Source organism: Nycticebus coucang, chromosome 22 (genome assembly GCF_027406575.1).
Source record: "Nycticebus coucang isolate mNycCou1 chromosome 22, mNycCou1.pri, whole genome shotgun sequence".
NCBI lineage: Eukaryota > Metazoa > Chordata > Mammalia > Primates > Lorisidae > Nycticebus > Nycticebus coucang.
In genome coordinates this window covers 48090584-48110083 of record NC_069801.1, presented here as the reverse complement: position 1 = coordinate 48110083, position 19500 = coordinate 48090584, and the positions used below count along the sequence as shown (strand labels likewise).

The window sequence follows — 19500 nt, the reverse complement described above, 5'->3', positions numbered from 1 at the left end:
CTTCTGGGGGTGCCAAGTGGGGTGGTTCCCTTGAGGTCAGCAGCTCTTTGCTAACCTGATCAGACACAGTACCCCACCTCCACCAAGTAGAGAGTAAAGACAAAAATGCTATAAATCAAACCAAAACGAGCAAACAGAAAACCTTACGGGATAAAATTGGCTGGAAAAACCAAATAATAGTGGTAGAAACACTAACAAAAATGAAGTTCTGATTATTGAAATAGGCAGCAATGGGAAATTATAATTAAACTAGAAAAATTGAGAAAGAAAAAGGATCTGTATGGAAAAGGTTGAACTTGAAAAACAAAACAACAATCTAGAACGTCAAAATAAACAAAAAAAACAACCAAACCAAAAAAAAAACCCAAACAAACAAACAAAAAAAAACACACACGCAACCAAAAACAAAGCAGTATGTATATGGAATTGAATATTGTCTGGGCAACACGTGGTCTTCTGGGGTATGAGATGTTAATCACAGTTCTGATACGACTGGAGGCTGCTAGTTTCTCGAACCCCAGCAGGTAGACACCCTAAATCTCTCTTCAGCCCACTTAAAAGGCACTTTGAACTTGTTCACTTACTGAGCAGAAGCTTTCTCAGGGAAGTGCTTGTTGCTGGAATCACTGCTGGAGTGGCTATCCACTTACCCTGTGTGTCAAAACTGGTCTCCCTCTGCTCCCGAGGGTTAGGGCTGCAAGGCGGCTCAGACCCCGCCCTTAGGCTACTTGGTCGCTGGGTTACCAGCTCCCACCCAATTCCAGCTCTGCGACCCTGAGGGCGGAGCTTGCCAGGGCAGATCGCTCACAATGTCTGCCTGTGACCCAGAGCCAAACTCTATTAGCTCCGTCTGGCTCAGCGGCTCAGACTGGGGCCCTAGACAAAGGCCAAAGTTCTCCGCACTCCCGCTCAGGCTCTCCCCAAGGCAGTTCAGCTGAGTGCCAAGTCCAAAGACACCAAAACAGTTCACAGGTAAGGCCTTTCTGGTTTGCAGTCTCGCTGCTACTGAACTTACAGTTGCGGGCGGGTTTAGGCGGATTGAACACACGCGACCACTTGCCGGTTTTCCACTGTTTTAGTCCTCCTCTTGGGGTCCAGAAGTCTCTCGCTGACTCCCTGTATCCTCTCAGGGGTGATGATAGGCAGATCCCACCAGCCAGAGATGCCTGGACTCCTATATCCCCAGACTCACGGTGCCCAGATGCAAGGAAGCTGTTACTCGGCTGCCATCTTGCTCCACACCGGGGCCCTTCTTTTTCTAATTATACCCCAAAGGACTGCCAATTTACAGTTATTTGAGCCAGACTTGGAGATTTCAAAAGATATACAAAAGCAAATCCATGTATCCTGGAATTTCAAGAGGACAACTTATTGGGAGAGGTTACTAAAATCTTTCCTGTAAGTCATGCAGCATTCCCAGAAGATTCCACTTAATGGAAGTAAATTTATCCTTGACCAAGTCTAGGAGTATAGCTGTTTTTACTGTACATGTCTTTCTGGTAATAAATTCTGTTCTGTGTTTGTACTTTTGTTGGTAGATGCAAACGAAACTGATGGAAATGAAAGACCTAGAAAATCATAATAATCAGTTAAATTGGTGCAGTAGCCCTCACTGCATTCTTGTAAATGGCGCGACAGAAGATTGTAGCCTCAGCACCAGCAGCAGTGAAACAGCCAACCTTAATGAACATGCTGAAGGCCAGAGCAACCTAGAATCTGAGCCCATACAACAGGAGTCTCCGGTGAGTCCAATGGTTCTGTAACCTTCACAATCAACTTCTTTTTTCTTTTTTTTTTTTGAGACAGAGTCTTACTATGTCCCCCTCAGTAGAGTGCTGTGGCATCACAGCTCACAGCAACCTCAAACTCTTGGACTTCTCTTGTCTCAGCCTCCTGAGTAGCTGGGACTACAGGTGCCTGCCAGGTTCGAACCTGCCAGCCTCAGTGTATGTGGCTGACGCTGTAACCACTGTGCTCCAAGCGCCAAGCCTCACAATCAACTTCTTGATGCAGATGAAAGTTTAAATGTATGACCTTGCCCCACCTGAGGACATTTGATATTCTTTTAAAAGAGTTTTTTTTCTAAGTACCCTCACCTCACACTGAAAGTAACTCTTCATTATATAATATTGAGGACATTCATTTACCAGTTATTTGGAGAGCAACAACGATATGCAGAAGTGCTCTGTTATGTAGAGAGCAACAGAGACAAAAGACCTTCCTTCAAGCAACATTTGGACTCTGGTATATTAAAGGGCTGTGATCATGGAAGCACAGGATATTTAGTTAGGACAGTTTGGAGAGAGGCTAAGCAAAGAGGAGAGTGATACATTCCTGGCATTGAAAACAGTATTACTGGGCGGCGCCTGTGGCTCAGTGAGTAGGGCATTGGCCCCATATACCGAGGGTGGCGGGTTCAAACCCAGCCCCAGCCAAACTGCAACAAAAAAATAGCCGGGCGTTGCGGCGGGCGCCTGTAGTCCCAGCTGCTCGGGAGGCTGAGGCAAGAGAATCACGTAAGCCCAAGAGCTGGAGGTTGCTGTGAGCCGTGTGACGCCACAGCACTCTACCAAGGGCAGTAAAATGAGACTCTGTCTCTACAAAAAAAATAAAGAAAACACTATTACCATAGGTACAAGGTAGGAGAAAATATGTAACCCAGAATATTGAGAAGTTTTGAAGGATTTTTTTGTGGTGGTGGGGAGGATATTGCTAAGAGATGAGGCTCTCTCTAGTAGACATTTGCATTACTTCTGTCTGATACTTTATGTAAATATAGATGTGTATTTTCTACCCCAAAGCGGCTGAACTAGAGTTTCTGGGATGGAGCCAGATACAGATGAGTGTAGTTAAAAAAAAAAAAAGCAAATTCTGTAAGTGATTATGATACGTACCTAGATAAAAATTATCACTTTTAGGTTAGAAAGAACTAGAGAATAGAAAATTTATATTCATCTTAAAGCATTGGGAGATTCATCTTACTGCAATGAGTAGCCATCAAAGAATTTTAAACAATAAGTGACATGATTAAATTTACCTTTTAGAAATGTGGAAAATGCATTGGCGAGTGAAGACTGCAGACATAAAAATACATTAAGAGACTGTTGGAATAGTCTGTGTAAGAGGTTGTTGTAGTCTTCAGCTAATCAGTAATGAGAGGGATGATGAGAAGGATATAGTTTGAGAGGGGTTAGAAATGAAGAATTGACTTGAGGGCGGCGCCTGTGTCTCAGTCTGTAAGGCACCGGCCCCATATACCGAGGGTGGCGGGTTCAAACCCGGCCCCGGCTGAACTGCAACCAAAAAATAGCTGGACGTTGTGGCGGGCGCCTGTAGTCCCAGCTGCTCGGGAGGCCGAGGCAAGAGAATAGCTTAAGCCCAGCAGTTGGAGGTTGCTGTGAACTGTGTGATGCCATGGCACTCTACCGAGGACCATAAAGTGAGACTCTGTCTCTACAAAAAAAATAAATAAATAAAATAAAAAGAAAGATTGACTTGATTTTATTTACAGTGTAGTCATATGTACATTACACAGTTTTCTCTCAAGCACAAAAGGCAGACTACTACATTATCATTCAAACATGTAGGGTAGTATAAAGTGAAGATTTCCCTTACTACTACTTTAGCCTTTTGCTTGCCAGTCTCAGTCAAGAAAGCAATGGAGAGGCTTGGTGCCCGTAGCTCACTGGCTAGGGCACCAGCCACATACACCGCGGCTGGTGTCAGGTTCAAATGCAGCCCGGGCCTGCTAAACAATGACAATGACAACGACAACAAAATAAAAATAGCCAGCCATTGATTGTGACAGGCACCTGTGGTCCCAGCTACTTGGGAGTCTAAGGCAAGAGAATCGCTTAAGCCCAAGAGTTTGAGGTTGCTGTGAACTGTGACGCTATGGCACTCTGTGGAGGGCAACAAAGTAGAATCATTGAAGGACTTGTAACCAGAGGAGTCAAGATCAGAGTCATGTTTTTAGATCTATTACTTTGGTTACTATTAGATATAAGGAAGATGATTGGAAGAGCACATATTAGAGACAGAAAGCAGTTGGAATGAAGGCTACTAGAGTAATCTGACCCAGAAATTATGGGGCTGTAAATGACAGAGACCGTGAGGATGGAGAAGGAAAGGGTTTGAGGAAGAGGTAAGAGGGAGAGTGAGCAAGACCTGGAGTCTTATTCCAGCTAGGGTTTTAAGGGGCCCCGGAGGCTCCTGACATGAGTAACTTCGATGCTTGATGAAACCTGTTTCCTAAGAAAGATTAAATAAATGTGTTCTGCTTATCTTTCTTAATTTTTAAATAATTTTTTATTATCCTTTATTAGTTTTCTCTGCCAAGAAAATGTATTGTTAGTCCATTAGCATTAATTTTTTGTAGGCAAGAAGCAGTCCTGAAATACCACCTTTAGCTATGACAGATGAAAACGAAGTGCTGACTGTAGTTGTTAACGAAGAAGATTGTCCTGAATTTGACACTGGCAGACATTCAAAAGAGGTAAAAATAATTTTATATTTAAATGTTCTCATAGCTACATGTGTGGGTATATGCCTGTACTCAAGAGACTGAGGCAGGAGGATCACTTGAGCCCCAGGAATGTGAGGCCAGCCCTAGCAACACTGTCTCTAAAAGCTAAATAAATAAATAAATTTTTGGCCAGGCATGGTGGTTCATGCCTGTAACTCTAGAACTCTGGGAGGCTGAGGAGGGAGGATCCCTTGAGCTCAGTAGTTTGAGACTGACCTGAGCAAAGAGCAAGACCCTGTCTCTACTAAAGATAGAAGAATTAGCAGTGTGTTGTGGCTGGTTCCTATAGTCCCAGCTGCTGGGAGGCTGGGAGATCTCTTGAACTGAGGAGTTTTAGGTTGCTGTGAGCTAGGCTGATGACTCAGTTGATAACTCAGTTGATGTTTTTCAAAGCATGTGTATTATTCTGTTATAAAATGTTACTTTTTAAAATTTTGGTTTCTAAAAAGATGCTTTTTAATTTAAATTGTTTTTAGGAAGATCCATTTAATGCAGACCCAAGTTCACTAACAGATCCAGTTGCAGATACAAACTTGGATTTCTTCCAGTCTGATCCTTTTGTTGGTAGTAAGTACTTATTTTTTATATTATAGATTTACCCCAAAAGAGGTTTTTAAATACATAAACTGTGTAAGAAAGAGCTTCAGTTTTGAGAGCCTGCTTGTCACAAAAAAAGAAATGTGTTTAGATTTTCTAGTATTTATCTCCCATAGGCAACTAATCCTGGGACTAAGCCTTTGATTATACCTGGGAGCCCCTGCTTAAAAGGGTATGTTTCTTCAGATAGAACCAAGGAAAGAGATGTTATAGACCAGTAGAGGAAATTGGGCACTTGTGTACTCTTAAGTCAACCACAGTTATTTACTAAAAATGCCAAACTGTGCTTTTAATACAGTGGAAGCTGTAGCAGCATTAGCAGTGTGCTGCCTCCCATTAAGTCTTATTGAAGAAACAAAGTTTGATAAATTAAAATGTCTGATAATGTCACTGTAAGTTATGTTAAATACTGCTTGTGTCAAAGCTTTATGCATGTTTATTTCATTTCCAAAATACCTTGTGAAACTGGCCACTTGATGACCATTTTAAAGATGGGAAACTAAGCCACACAGACAAAATAACTTGCTTAGGGTTTTGGCAGAAACCCAGATATTAGAACTCTTTTTAAAAAAATTATTTTGTTGTGATATGTAAATTGTTGAAAGACACAGAAATCGTACATTTAAAGTGTACAATTTTATAATTTTTAGTATAGCCACAGAGTTTATAGTCATCACCACAATCTAATTTTGGAACATTTTTCATCACTGCATACAGAAACTCCATGCCCAGTAGAAATCAAGTCCCAGCCTCCATGCCCCATACCCCAGGCAATCTACTTTCTGTCTCTGTAGATTTGCCTGTTCATGAAATTATAAAGTATATATTCTCTCATGTTTCCCTTTTATCACTTAACATAGTATCTTCAAGGTTCACCCATGTTGTTGTATGTTTCAGTACTTCATTCCTTTTTATTGACAAGTAATATTTCATTAGATGGACATATCACATTTTACTTATTCATTGGTTGATGGACATTTGGGTTATTTCCACGTATAAATAGGGCTGCTATACAAACATTTGGTAGAAGTATGTGTGTGTATATATGTTTTTAATTCTCCTGGATTATATAACAGGTCATATGGTAACATGTTTAATTGGGGGTACCTGTATGTTTAATCAGTCAAAGAAGTGTCAGACTGTTTTTCCTAAGAGGCTACACCATTTTACATTGATACTAGCATTGTATTTGGGTTGCAGTTTGTCCATTTCCTTGCCAACATTTGTTATTTTCTATCCTTTTAATTACATTCATCCTGGTGGTTATGATGAAATGGTATCTACTTAAGAGTTTGATTTGTATTTGCCTAGTGACTAATGTTGAGAATCCTTTTATGTGTTTATTGGCTATTTATATTCCTTCTTTGGAGAAATGTTCTTTCAAATCATTTTGCCCATTTTTTAAAATTAGGTTGTCTTTTTATTATTGGCTTGTAAAAGTTCCTCAACATATTCTGAATACAGTTATCTTATCAAATACATAATTTGCAAATATTTTCTTACATTCTGGGTTGCCTTTTCGTGTTCTTGATGGTGTACAATTAAGCACAGGAATTTTTAATTTGGGGGAAGTCCAACTTACCTTCTTTCTTCTGTCACTTATGCTTTTGGTGTCATAAGTGGTGGTCCATAAATGGAAGAAAACATTATGTAATCCAAAATCACAAAGCTTTACTCCTGTGCGTTCTTCTAAGAGGTTTTTTGTTGTTGTTGTTTTTCTTAGATAGCATCTCACTCTATCACTCCAGATAGAGTGCAGTGGTGTCATGGCTCACAGCAGCCTCAAACTCCTGGGCTTAAGCAATCCTCCTGCCTCAGCCTCCCAAGCAGCCAGCACTACAGGCACCCACCACAATGCCCAGCTAGTTTTTCTGGTTTTAGTAGAGAGAGGGTCTTGCTCTTGCTTAGGCGGACCTAGAACTCCTGAGCTCATGCAATCTTCCCACCTCGGCCTCCCAGAGTGCTAGAATTCCAGGCATGAGCCATGGTGTCTTAAGAAACTTTGCTTTGCTTTTATTTTAAAGTTAACCTTTAAATAATAATATCACAGCAGTAAAGCTTGCTATTTTTAATTCCTGCTTATTTATTTTATCACAGGTGATCCTTTCAAAGATGATCCTTTTGGGAAAATTGGTCAGTATATTACTGAGTTACATCTTAGCTTTAATTCAATTCTGCTTAATTATAAAGTTATTTTGTATTTAGAAATGAGAGAATACAAGTTGAGTAGTAGTTACAGGAAGTGGATGTTCTTTTTATTTAGTTTTGGAACTGATCTGAAGCTCCAGTAAGATGCTGTATGTGCCTGGTATTTTTAGAGCGAAAGTGGTATATTCTTTTGAATTTGCTTAATAAACTGCTTTTGTAAAAATGTTAGTGTTTAGCTTTTGTGCTTTTAATAGTATGAGGGTGCCCAATAAATATACATACTTTTTAAGAGAAAAAGCTATCCCATTCATGCCTGCCTCATGGTGATGCTAGCATTCATGTGATTAGCACCTTCTTTTGAGCAAATGTCCTATTACATATTGCTACTGTAATTCAGTTCAACTTCGAAAAGTAACACACAGATAATAGCTCTTAAAATGTGTATACATTTTTTCGGTACCCCTGGTGTTTATTTTGGTTTCTCCTTATTAACTAAAGGTTATGTGACATAATGATCTACACTAGTGCAGAGTTTAGAATATAGTTTTGTTTGTTAAAATTATAGCCCATTCAGGTGAATGGGGGAAAGGAAACCTCCTGAAGAATTATTAAATGTCAGGTTTTTAAAGATCTCCTTCTGTGGTAGTTTTTATTAGAATAAAGCAAATCCCGTATACTATTCAGTTTTGCTTCCTAAACCTGTTCTAAATTGCTTAGTATACCTATTGGCTGTTAGCCATGAGCTCAGAGAGAAAAATACATTTAGAAATTTGTTTTATTTAATTATGATAGCATAGAATAAAGAGATATAAAATTGAATTTCTTGCAATTATATACTAATTTAAAAAATAAGTTTAATAGGTAAAAGACTGTATCTTTTATCAAAATCACAAAGGAGGGCGGCGCCTGTGGCTCAGTAAGTAGGGCGCCGGCCCCATATGCCGAGGGTGGCGGGTTCAAACCCAGCCCCGGCCAAACTGCAAAAAATAGCCGGGCGTTGTGGTGGGCGCCTGTAGTCCCAGCTACTCGGGAGGCTGAGGCAAGAGAATCGCTTAAGCCCAAGAGCTGGAGGTTGCTGTGAGCCGTGTGACGCCACGGCACTCTACCCGAGGGCAGTACAGTGAGACTCTGTCTCTACAAAAAAAAAAAAAAAAAAAAAAAAAAATCACAAAGGAATCTGTGAATTAAGTACCTAACTTAGAGTCTACATAAATTCAGAATATCTTTTAAGGCATTGATTATGCCTTCAGGTGATGGATAATGTAGCGCAATAATTTTTTTGGTCTCTTGTATTTGTGCTTTATTTTCTTAGATCCATTTGGTGGTGATCCTTTCAAAGGTTCAGATCCGTTTGCATCTGACTGTTTCTTCAGCCAGTCTTCCACTGATCCTTTTGCCACTTCAAGCACTGACCCTTTCAGTGCAGTCAGCAACAGCAGTAATACATCGGTGAGAGGATTAAGAACTTTTTATTTTTTAGTTTCACTCTGTCACCCTGGGTTGAGTCTTACTCTCTCACCTGGGTAGAGTGCCACGGCTTCATAACTCACAACAACCTCAAACCCTTGGGGCTCAGGTGAGCCTCTTGCCTCAGCCTCCGAAGTAGGTAGGATTACAGTTGCCTGACTTGTTTTTTCTATTTTTGGTAGAGAGCCATCTCTTGCTCAGGCCGGTCTCAAACTGCTGAGCTCGAGGTAACCTTCTGCCTCAGCCACTAGAGTACTAGGATTACAGGCATGAGTCACCATGCCTGGCTGATTAAAAACTGATAGTAAGTGTCCTTTCGATAAATTCTATGTAGTAATGGTCCAAATAAGAATCTCAGTCTCATACGATCTCATCTAGTTTTTGGTTCAGACTGGCATTTCATAGTTTGATCACCCATTGGAATTAACTGGAATAACTTATGGTGCTCAAAAGTGAAGTCCATCTTTCAGTGTACCAAATCTTATCCTGTTGTGAATATTTAAAATAATCAGAAATCCATAAAGTAGTAAAGCTTTTCTGAAACATTTGGTGAGTTATTAAAATAGTGAAAATTACTTTAAAAGGAGCAGCAATGATGTCTTAGAAGATAAAATCATTTTATGTTATTTTGTAGACACATCTGGAGCGTTAATCTTGTAAAGTATAAATTTCCCTAAATATCATGATCTCTTGAGAATGCTGTTTACCCACAACAACACTCACTGTTTAATAACCACATGCTATGATCCTGGTAATTCTGTGTGTTTTACATTCATTGTTTCTAATCTTCATATCAACCTTGGGAAAGTGTTGATTTCCCTGTTTTAAAAATAAGGGCCCTTACATCCTTTGTGTTAACCTGGATGGAAGTGGAACATATATTCTTAGTAAAGCATCACAAGAATGGAGAAGCAAGGATCCTAGTACTCCATTCTGATACGAGGACAATTAATGACCTAATACACCATGGGGGGTGGGGGAAGGGGAGAGCAGAGAAAGGGAAGGAGGGAGGGGCTGGAGGAAGGGAAGGGCGGGAGAAGGGAAGGGGGTGGAGGAAGGGAAGAGCAGAGGGGGAAGGAAGGAGGGGTAGGGTTTCATAGGGTGTGACACACCTTTTGGGGGCAGAACACAATTATAAGAGGAACTTTACCTAACAGATACAATGAGTGTAACCTAGTTCTTTGTACCCTCAATGAAATGAATTCTCAACAATAAAATAAATAAATAAATAAAAATAAGGTCATTTCTGGGCATGGTGGCTCATGCCCATAATCCTAGCACTCTGGGAGACTGAGGCAGGTGGATCCTGTGAGCCTAGGAATTTGAGATCAACCAGAGCAAGAGTGAGACCCCCATCTCTACTAAAAATAGAAAATATTAGCTGGGTATTATGGTGGGCACCTATAGTCCAAGCTACTTGGGAGCCTGAGGCAGGAGGATCACTTGAGGTTGCTGCGAGCTAGCATGATGCCATGGCACTCTAGCCCAGGCCACAGAGTGAAACTTTGTCTCTAAAAAAAAGGTGGGGGGATTAGAACTCAGAAAAATTAACTTCCATGCTCAAGATCATATAGCTAAGTTATTTATCTGGAGAGTTTTAAATAAATCTTTATTATGGATATTAAAAATACTCAGAATAATGTTCATATTTTAACAAACCTCTGTGTATCCATGATCCAATTTCATTAATTAAAAATGGTTTTGGAAGTTTTTTTGTATTTTTTTTTTTTTAATTTATAGTTGGAGACTTAGTTTTTTGAGGCAGCAGTTTCATGTCTATAAATAAATAACTCACTGAGGAGCAATTAGTTGACAGGTATTTGAAGAAAAAAAAAAAAATATTTTTGAGACGGAGTCTTACTCTATTGCCCTGGGTAGAGTGAGGCATTGCAACAACCTCAAACTCTTGGGCTCAAGCAATTCTCTTGCTTCAGCCTCCAGAGTAGCTGAGACCACAGGTGCTCACCACATGTGGCCAGTGTTTTCTGTTTTTGGTGGGGTCTCCCTCTTGAGCTCAGGCTGGTCTCAAACTCCTGAATTCAGACAATCCATCCCCCATGGCCTCCCAGAGTGCTAGGATTACAGGCGTGAGGCCCAGTGCCCAGCCAGTTTTTGTCTTCTAATACTCTTAGATAAAGATTACTTCCTTGAAAGAGTATTTGACTCAAAGATAATAGATTTTGGTATTCTTGAATTACTTCTTTTCTTTATTCAGTAAAGAGCTACTTGGCCAACAGCTGGTATTTTCCACTGATGTAAAACTGGACAAATGCCTCTGTAACTGAGTATCTGTTGTTTCCACAGGCTACTGGATCCTCTGTTTTCCTATAACACACGGGTTCTCAACCTTCCTAATGCCACGACCCTTTAATACAGTTCCTCATGTTGTGGTGACCTTCAACCATAAAATTATTTTCATTGCTACTTCATAACTGTAATTTTGCTACTGTTATGAATCATAATGTAAATAGCTGATGTGCAGGAGACCTCCAAAGGGGTTGCAACCCACAGGTTGAGAACCACTGCTGTAACAGTCTGCAATATAGACCCATTTGACCCATTTGCAAAATTCTTCTAAAATTACTGCAACCTGAATTCTTTTCTCACTTCACATTCTCTACTCCTATCATTTAAAGAGCAAAAAAGCCAAGTCAGGTGTTCCTAATTTAAAAAGAAACATGTTGGCCGGGTGCAGTGGCTCGATTCCTACAATTCAGGGGTCTTCAAACTGCGGCCCGTGGGCCACATGCAGCAGTGTGATCGTATTTGTTCCCGTTTTGTTTTTTACTTCAAAATAAGATATGTGCAGTGTGTATAGGAATTTGTTCATAGTTTTGTTTTTTTTAAACTATAGTCTGGCCCTCCAACCGTTTGAGGGACAGTGAATTGGCCCCCTGTTTAAAAAGTTTGAAGACGCCTGCTATAATCCTTGCATTCTGGGAGCCCAAGCAGAAGGATCCTTTGGGCTTAGGAGTTTGATTGAGACCAGCCTGAGCAAAGCAAGACCCCATCTCTACTAAAAATATAACAATTAGCCAGATGTTGTGGCGGGTGCCTGTAGTCACAGCTATGTGGGAGGCTGAAGCAGGAAAATTCCTAGAACTGTGAGCTAGGCTGATGCCACAGCACTCTAGCCTGGGCAACAGAGTGAGACTTTTGTCTACAAATAAATAAATATTATATTTATGTATATGTGTAAATAAAAATAAACACATTCCTTTTGTTCCTCTCTCTGGTGAGATTTTTCTACCATTTGTTCTACTTTTTTTTTCTTTACAGATTTCAAAGGGAACATTGCCTTTGCCGACAGCTCATAATTTCACTATTATAAAGAAAACAAAACCTAAACTGATGATAAACAGCTGTAGTTGATCTAATTCTTCTACATACCAGGGATGGTTCTGAGTTTTTGTGACCACTTACTCCTTTATGGGCTGCACAGTCTCTCCACTTCCTCTTGCTCTCCTGACGGCCTTTTAGGGTATATAATGAAGAAGTAAAACTAATCCTGATATACATTTAGGCATGCCTTTTCTATTTCTCTGTGTGATGCCAAATCAAATCTGCAAGCTACTGTGAAAAAAAAGGCCTATTAGTTTTCCTTCTCTCAAAGTTAAAAGAAAAAATAGTAAGACAGACTCAGTGCCCGTAGCACAGTGATTACAGCACCAGTCACATATACACAGGCTGGCAGGTTGGAACCTGGCCTGGGCCTGCTAAACAACAATGACAACTGCAACAAAAAAATAGCCAGGCATTGTGGTGGGCACCTGTAGTCCCAGCTACTTGGGAGACCAAGGCAAGAGAATTGCTTAAGCCCAAGAGTTGGAGGTTGCTGTGAACTATGACGCCACAGCACTGTACTGAGGGCGACATAGTGAGACTCTATCTCAAAAAAAAAAAAAAAAAAAATAGTAATATAGTTTGAGCATCCCAAATCCAAAACACTCCAATGAACAGTTCCTTTAAGTGTCATGTCCGCACTCAAAAAGTTTTGGATTTTAAGAGCATTTTGGATTTTGGATTTTCAGATTAGGAATACTCAGCTGGTAAGTATAATCCAAATAATTCCAAAACGCTTCTGGTCCCCAGTATTTCTCTCATGGGATACTCATCCAGTAGTTGGTCACTTAACTCATGCCAGTGACTGTTCCTTATTTTTTTTTTTTTTCTTTTCCTTCTTTTAAGATAGAGTTTCTACTTGTCACCAGGCTGGAGTGCAGTGGCCTCATCACAGCTTACTGCAACCTCAAACTACTGGGTTCAAGTAATTCTCCTACCTCAGCTTCTTGAGTAGCTGGGTGTGCAGGTGTGTGCCACCATGTCCAGTTAATTGTATGTTTTATGGAGATGGTCTCACTCTTACTCAGGCTAATTTCAGACTCCTGGCACCAAGTGATCCTCTGGCATTGCCTCCCAAAGTGCTAGGATTATAAATGTGAGCCACTGCACCCAACCAGAGACTCTGTCTCCGTAACCATAAATAAATAAATAAACAGGATTTTAATGGAAAAACTGGCAAAATCCCCATAAAGTCTATAGTTATACTTTTTTTTTTTTTTTACATATACATGTGTTTATTAGGTTTCCACTTTTGCCTTCACAGAATTAAAAAGGCTTAAAATTTAATAACAACAATATTTAAGATAAGGACTAGAAACAAAAACCTCGTAAAGAATAAACAATAAACACATTCAGAAAATAAATCAGACGATTACTGCATCGAAATAGTAATAATAATAATGCAAAGAAAGTAACAATCACATTGTCAAATAAGAGTATGTCTATTATAGAATGCTTTGTAGTTTATACTTTTGTACCAGGGTTGATTCTGTAGTTTTAATACATGATGTATCATGATTATGTGAGGTATTAACATTAGAGGAGGCTAAGCAAAGAATGTATGGGAACTCTGTACTATCTTTACAACTCTTCTGTAAGTCTATATTATTTTAGAATAAAAAGTTGAAACAGTGTGAAGATAGCAATATTATGAAGAATAAAGAAATGAATATACCAAAGTCAGGATTGTGATATGAGAGTGAAGATTTGTGAGGTGTTGGCAACTTCCTGGGAGGCGATTACATAGATGATCACTTAATATTTATTTGTTAAGCCATAGGTCTGTTTATGCACTTATATGAGTGAGTGTTCTTTTTCATAGTTAAGACTAGAAAATAAAATACATTATTTTCTTTTAGTGAGATTGCACATCACTTGGGAGAAACATTTGCTCCTAGTGTTTCTTTTCTTTAATTAATCTAGAATTTGCAAACAATACAATGGAAACGAGGTTTTGGTCATGAAATGTTGCTACTCTCAGTCATGGTTTTGTGTAATTTTTTTAGGTAGAAACACTGAAACACAATGATCCTTTTGCTCCTGGTGGAACAGTTGTTGCAGCAAGTGATTCAGGTAAACAAATAATTTATATATTTTACTGAGCATTAAACATTACACTGTTCTTTAAGATTATCTTTTCTTTGTCTCTAAATATATTCATCCTGTTATTTATGGTTTTAAAATTATTCATGATTTGATTCACTCTATTGGTTGGGCAAAGTTGCTTAATACCTGTAATTCTAGCAGTTTGAGAGGCCAAAGCCAGAGGATTGCTTGAGGCCAGGAATTCAAGATCCATCTGTGCAAGCAACATGGTGAAACCTTGTCTCTACAAAAAATAACATGAATCAGTGTCCTGGTGCATGCGTGTAGTCTCAGCTACTTGAGGATCCCTTGAGCCCAGGTGTCCAAGGTTGCAGTGTACTGTGATCAACCCCATGCATTCCAGCCTGAGCAACATAACAAGATCCCATCTCCTAAAAGAAAAATGTAATCTACCAATAATAACAATAAGCATTGTGTTTCTTTCTACTTTTTAAATTCATTCATTATCTCATTTATTGTTCGTGTTAAAAATTTTACTAGAATATGCATTCTACCCAATATCAATAAAACCAATAAAAATGTTTTGCTTTATAAAAGGCCCTGTTGCTTTGCAGCTTAAGAGTCAGCATTGATTCTTACAGATCTTGGTCTAAGTTAAAAGATATGTGGCTTACAATAGATAATTAAAATGCATATAAGTTATGATAGTAATGCAGAGAAAAGCCAAATGTTATTCCAGCATCCCATCTTCATCCTTTATGATATCTAATTTTTTATTCATTCTTTTTATAAATGCTAAGTAATATTTTCATTTTAAACATAAGGAAACTGTAGGGGCTGGGCACAGTGGCTCACACCTATAATCCTAGCACCCTGGGAGGCCGAGGCGGGTGGGTTGCCTGAGCTCACAGGTTTAAGACCAGCCTGAGCCAGAGTGAGACCCTCCCCCGCGCCTCTAAAAATAGTTGGGTGTTGTGGTGGGACCTGTAGTCCCAGCTACTTGGGAGGCTGAGGCAAGAGAATTGCTTGAGCCCAAGAGTTTGAGGTTGCTGTTGAGCTATGGCGCCATGACACTCTACCAAGGCGACAAAGTGAGACTCAGTCTCAAAAAAAAAGAAAGAAAGAAAAGAAATTGAGCAAGGAACATTAACTTGATGAAGATTGTACAGTTTACTAGATTTGAACCGGGTAAAGCCAAGATTCAAACCTAGGTTTGATGGAGTCTGAAAGGTGTTCAACTTAAGTAACTCTCTTCCTTCTTTTCCTCTGTTCATTTAAAAATAGAACAAATAAACAGACCATCTATTGTTTGAGAGAGCAGTAAATTAGAGAACCTAAACTCAGACATGTAAATACTTTAATAATCATGCTGAATGTAGATTGCTTTAATTTTTCGTAAGAATATAGTGTGGATTGTTACAAATTTAGTGTTGAGACAAATTAAAGATTATGAGTATAGAAAAAGATTAGTAGAAATGCCTTTAGAACTGGGAGTTCTTAAATTGAACAAATTATAGCAAGATGAGATTTGGCAGAGTACATTGTTTTCAAATTGGAAACGAACTATGAACATGAGTAACAAGAGTGGAATGTTAAAGCAGTGCTGGGTATTGATTTAAACAGATACTTAGAATGAGAGCAAATGAGATTTCTAAAAAGCTTGTATTAACAGTGGTTAAATCATACCTTAAAATACTTGCACATTTTTTAGATCCTTATTGTTAAAATGTTGAATTAATATTATATATTGCTAGTGAGTGTATTAGAAAGGCCAACCTAGGAGAATAAAATGAAAGGTTAATAACATTTATAATTAACTCCTGATTGTTCACACTGTGGAAGTGGCAAGTGCCACAGAGTTAATTAAAGCTGCAAAGATTTAAAGAAAAGGGAGATCATATTAAGGGCAAATCATGAATGATTTCAGTGCAGAATATACTTTTGTGGTATGCGTGAAAGTGTGAGCTAAGAATTTTGAACAGTAAATAGAGAGTGCACGTGGAACAGAGAGTGATGTTAATAAGGAATGGGGGTAGGACATGTATAGCTGTTCAAGGAAAAACAGGCAGACCTTTGCCAAGAGCTTGTTTATAGATACAGGAATAGTCGGTTTAAGGCTGGATTGCAGTAGTGTTACCACAGCTCACTGAATCCCAAACTCCGGGGCTCAAGTAGTCCTCCTGCTTCAGCCTCCCAAGTAGCTAGGATTACAGGCACATTAGCCACCACACTCAGCTAATTTTTTTTGCTTTTCTTCCTTTCTCTTTTTTTAAGAGATGGAGTCTCGCTGTGTTACCCAGGCTGGTCTCAACCTCCTGGCCTCAAGCGATGCTTCCACCTCAGCCTCCCAGAGTGCTGGAATTAAAGACATAACCAGACTTGGCCTCAACTTCATCTTTAATACTGCCCAGACCTACAACCCTAGAATCATCCTTGGTTCTTCTTTTTATCTTATCTCTAATCTGTCAAGAAATCGTATCGACTCTACCTTTAGATTGTATCTAGTAAAAGCCTTACAGTGACCTGTACCTTTCCAACATCTTATCATTATTCCTGTACTCGCTCTGCTGCAGCCACACTGGCCTTGTTGTTGCTCAGTCTGATGTTCCTTTAGTCCTTGGTGGCAGATGTTCCCTCTTCTTGGGATAATCCTTCTCCATATAACCACACAATGATCTCTGTTACCTCTAATAGATCGTAGACCAGATGTCACCTTCTCAGTGAAGCTTATTCTGGCCACTCTATCTAACATTTATAAATAATACCCACTGCAGCACTCCCACGTCACCATTCTGTACTCTTTCTTTTCTTTTTTTGAGACAGAGTCTTAAGCTGTCACCCTAGGTAGAGTGCCGTAGCATCACAGCTCACAGCAACCTCAGACTCCTGGGCTTAAGCTATTCTCTTGCCTCAGCCTCCCAAGTAGCTGGGACCACAGGCGCCCACCACAATGCCCGGCTATTTTTTGGTTGCAATTGTTGTTGTTTGGCAGGTCTGGGCTGGATTCGACCCTGCCAGCTCTGGTGTGTGTGCCTGGCACCTTAGCCGCTTGAGCCACAGGCGCCGAGCCGATTCTGTATTCTTTCTTCTTTCATGATTACTTATTACTTTTGAACATACTATGTAAATTACTTTATTTTTATTTCTTACCTGTCGCCTCTTCATTCTCCTAGAATTTAAAGTCCGCAAGGAACTGGAATGTTTTCTTTTCACAGATACATTGCAAAGTCCTAAAAATATGCCTACGCTCTAATATTAATGAGTCAGCTACTGTCCTCAGAAAACATTTAATGTGAATGAGAATCTTTCTTTGGTGGGGACATAGATGAATATTTATTTTGTTCTGATAAATAGGATTTTTAAAAATTGTGGTAAAACATACAAAACAAAGTTTAGCATTTTAACCATTTTTTTTAATTTAATATTTTTCAAGCTAAAGTTTTATTTAAAAGTAAAAGAAATGGTTCTTAAAAATGCTGGAGAATAAAGCAGAAGGATACAGTGCTCTCTTCCTACAAATTAGCCGCCTATCCAGGAGCAGGGTAAATGCTGGCGGGATTTCACAGTAGTTTAGTGGTACAAGATCATTTGTGCCTAGAGTATGAAGAGATTCTTGGTGTGCGATGCTTAGTTCTGGGTTTTCATCTTCACTGAGCATGAAGCCCCTGCTCCTTGGCCATAGTCAAAGCCCTTGGGCCCAAAGTTCTTAGCATAGCATCCTTTACAAAAGATTGCACCTTCTTTTTCACTCAAAGTTGTTGATTCAAGACTCTTCCCACACTTGGCACATCGAAAGCAGTTTTTACGTCAGGGCTTCCCAGCTCCAGTTTTCTTCTCAGCATCGTATATGGAATCCCCACATCAGGAACACTTCTCAGCACCTCCATATTGCTGAGCCAATTTAGAAGTGTTTGGATTTGTTGTAGGCCTGTGAGGTTGAACACACTCTGGCTTGATGCTGAGCCTCTCCCGGCGGTCCATGTTGAGCGTGCCAGTGCCCTGGCAGTGACCATAGCCTTTCGGCCCATGCTTCTCTCTGTAGCAGGATTTGCAGTAGATCTCTTCATCGTGAATTACCACTGTTGTGCTAAATTTTTCCTGCAACCCATGCACAGAAAGCAGCAGCAGTGGAAGTTGTGGCTGTCAGACTGGGCCTCCTCGGTGTGGTACACAGTCCTCCCGCAGGCCCTACACTTGTTTCCACCTCCCCAGACAAGCATTTTGGGTCGGAGGTGGGAGCTCCCACCACAGGTGGAGTCAGGGAGGGCGTGGGTAGTCCCAGAGCCCACACTTAAACCACTTTCTATGTGTAATTCAGTGGCCTTAAGGACATTCACCTTGTTATCCAACAATCACCAGTATCCATCTTCAGAACTTTTGTCATATTTCAGAACTGAAATTCTACACCCATTAAACAATAACTATCTATCCTTTTTCTCACCAAACTCTACAAACTATCATTTTGCTTTCTTTTTTTTTTTTTTTTTTTTTTTTTTTTGAGTCAGAGTCTCCAGCTTTTGCCCTGGGTAGAGTGCCATGGTGTCAAAGCTCACAGCAACCTCAACTCTCAGGCTCAAGAGAGCCTCTTGCCTCAGTTTTTCTAATTTTAGTAGTGACAGGGTCTCGCTTTTGCTTAGGCTGGTCATGAGCTCAAGCAATCCACCTGCCTCAGCCTCCCAGGGTGCTAGGATTACAGGCATGAGCACCCAGCCCATTCTGCTTTCTTTATGATTTTGAATGTCTAGGTACTTCATATAAGTGGAATCATTAAAGTGTTTGTCTTTTTGTGACTGGGTTATTTCACTTATCATAATGTCCTCAAGGTTCATCCATGTTGCAGCATGTATTAGAGTTGCCTACCTTTTTAAGGCTTAATAATAGTCTGTGATATATATATACCACACACTTTAATCTCACTAATGGACACTTGCATTGCTTCCATATTTTATCCATGTGAATAATGCTGCTGTGAACATGACTGTACAGATATTTCTTTGAGTCATTGTTTTGTTTTGTTTTTTTGGCCGGGGATGGGTTTGAACCCGCCACCTCCGGCGTATGGGACCGGCGCCCTACTCCTTGAGCCACAGGCGCCACCCCTGAGTCATTGTTTTCAATTATTTTGGGTAGAATTCCAGAATTACCAGATCATCTAGTAACTATATTTTTAATTTTCTTAGAAACTGCCTTACTGTCTTCTATAACAGCTGTACCATTTTATATTCCAACCAACAGTGCAGAAAGGTTCCAGTTTCTTCACATCTCTGCCAATACTTACTACTATCTTTTTATTATAATAGCCATCCTAGTGAGTGTGAAGTGATCTTATTCATTTGATTTGCATTTTCCTAATATGTAGTGATATTAAACATTTT

General features: G+C 39.7%; 1 protein-coding gene and 1 pseudogene across 3 annotated transcripts in view; one reads left to right on the top strand and one right to left on the bottom strand.

Moving 5' to 3' along the window:
- The window catches only part of EPS15 (epidermal growth factor receptor pathway substrate 15), a 164614-nt gene that overhangs the window by 122617 nt on the left and 22497 nt on the right, over nucleotides 1-19500 (top strand). For all 3 annotated transcript variants that reach the window (XM_053577352.1, XM_053577353.1, XM_053577354.1), the window contains 6 exons: nucleotides 1539-1742; nucleotides 4379-4495; nucleotides 5002-5092; nucleotides 7220-7255; nucleotides 8583-8719; nucleotides 14086-14152. In XM_053577352.1, the coding sequence (XP_053433327.1) occupies nucleotides 1539-1742; nucleotides 4379-4495; nucleotides 5002-5092; nucleotides 7220-7255; nucleotides 8583-8719; nucleotides 14086-14152 (652 nt within the window). The remainder of the gene's footprint in view (nucleotides 1-1538; nucleotides 1743-4378; nucleotides 4496-5001; nucleotides 5093-7219; nucleotides 7256-8582; nucleotides 8720-14085; nucleotides 14153-19500) is intronic.
- On the bottom strand, nucleotides 17753-18345 carry LOC128575449 (cysteine and glycine-rich protein 2-like; annotated as a pseudogene).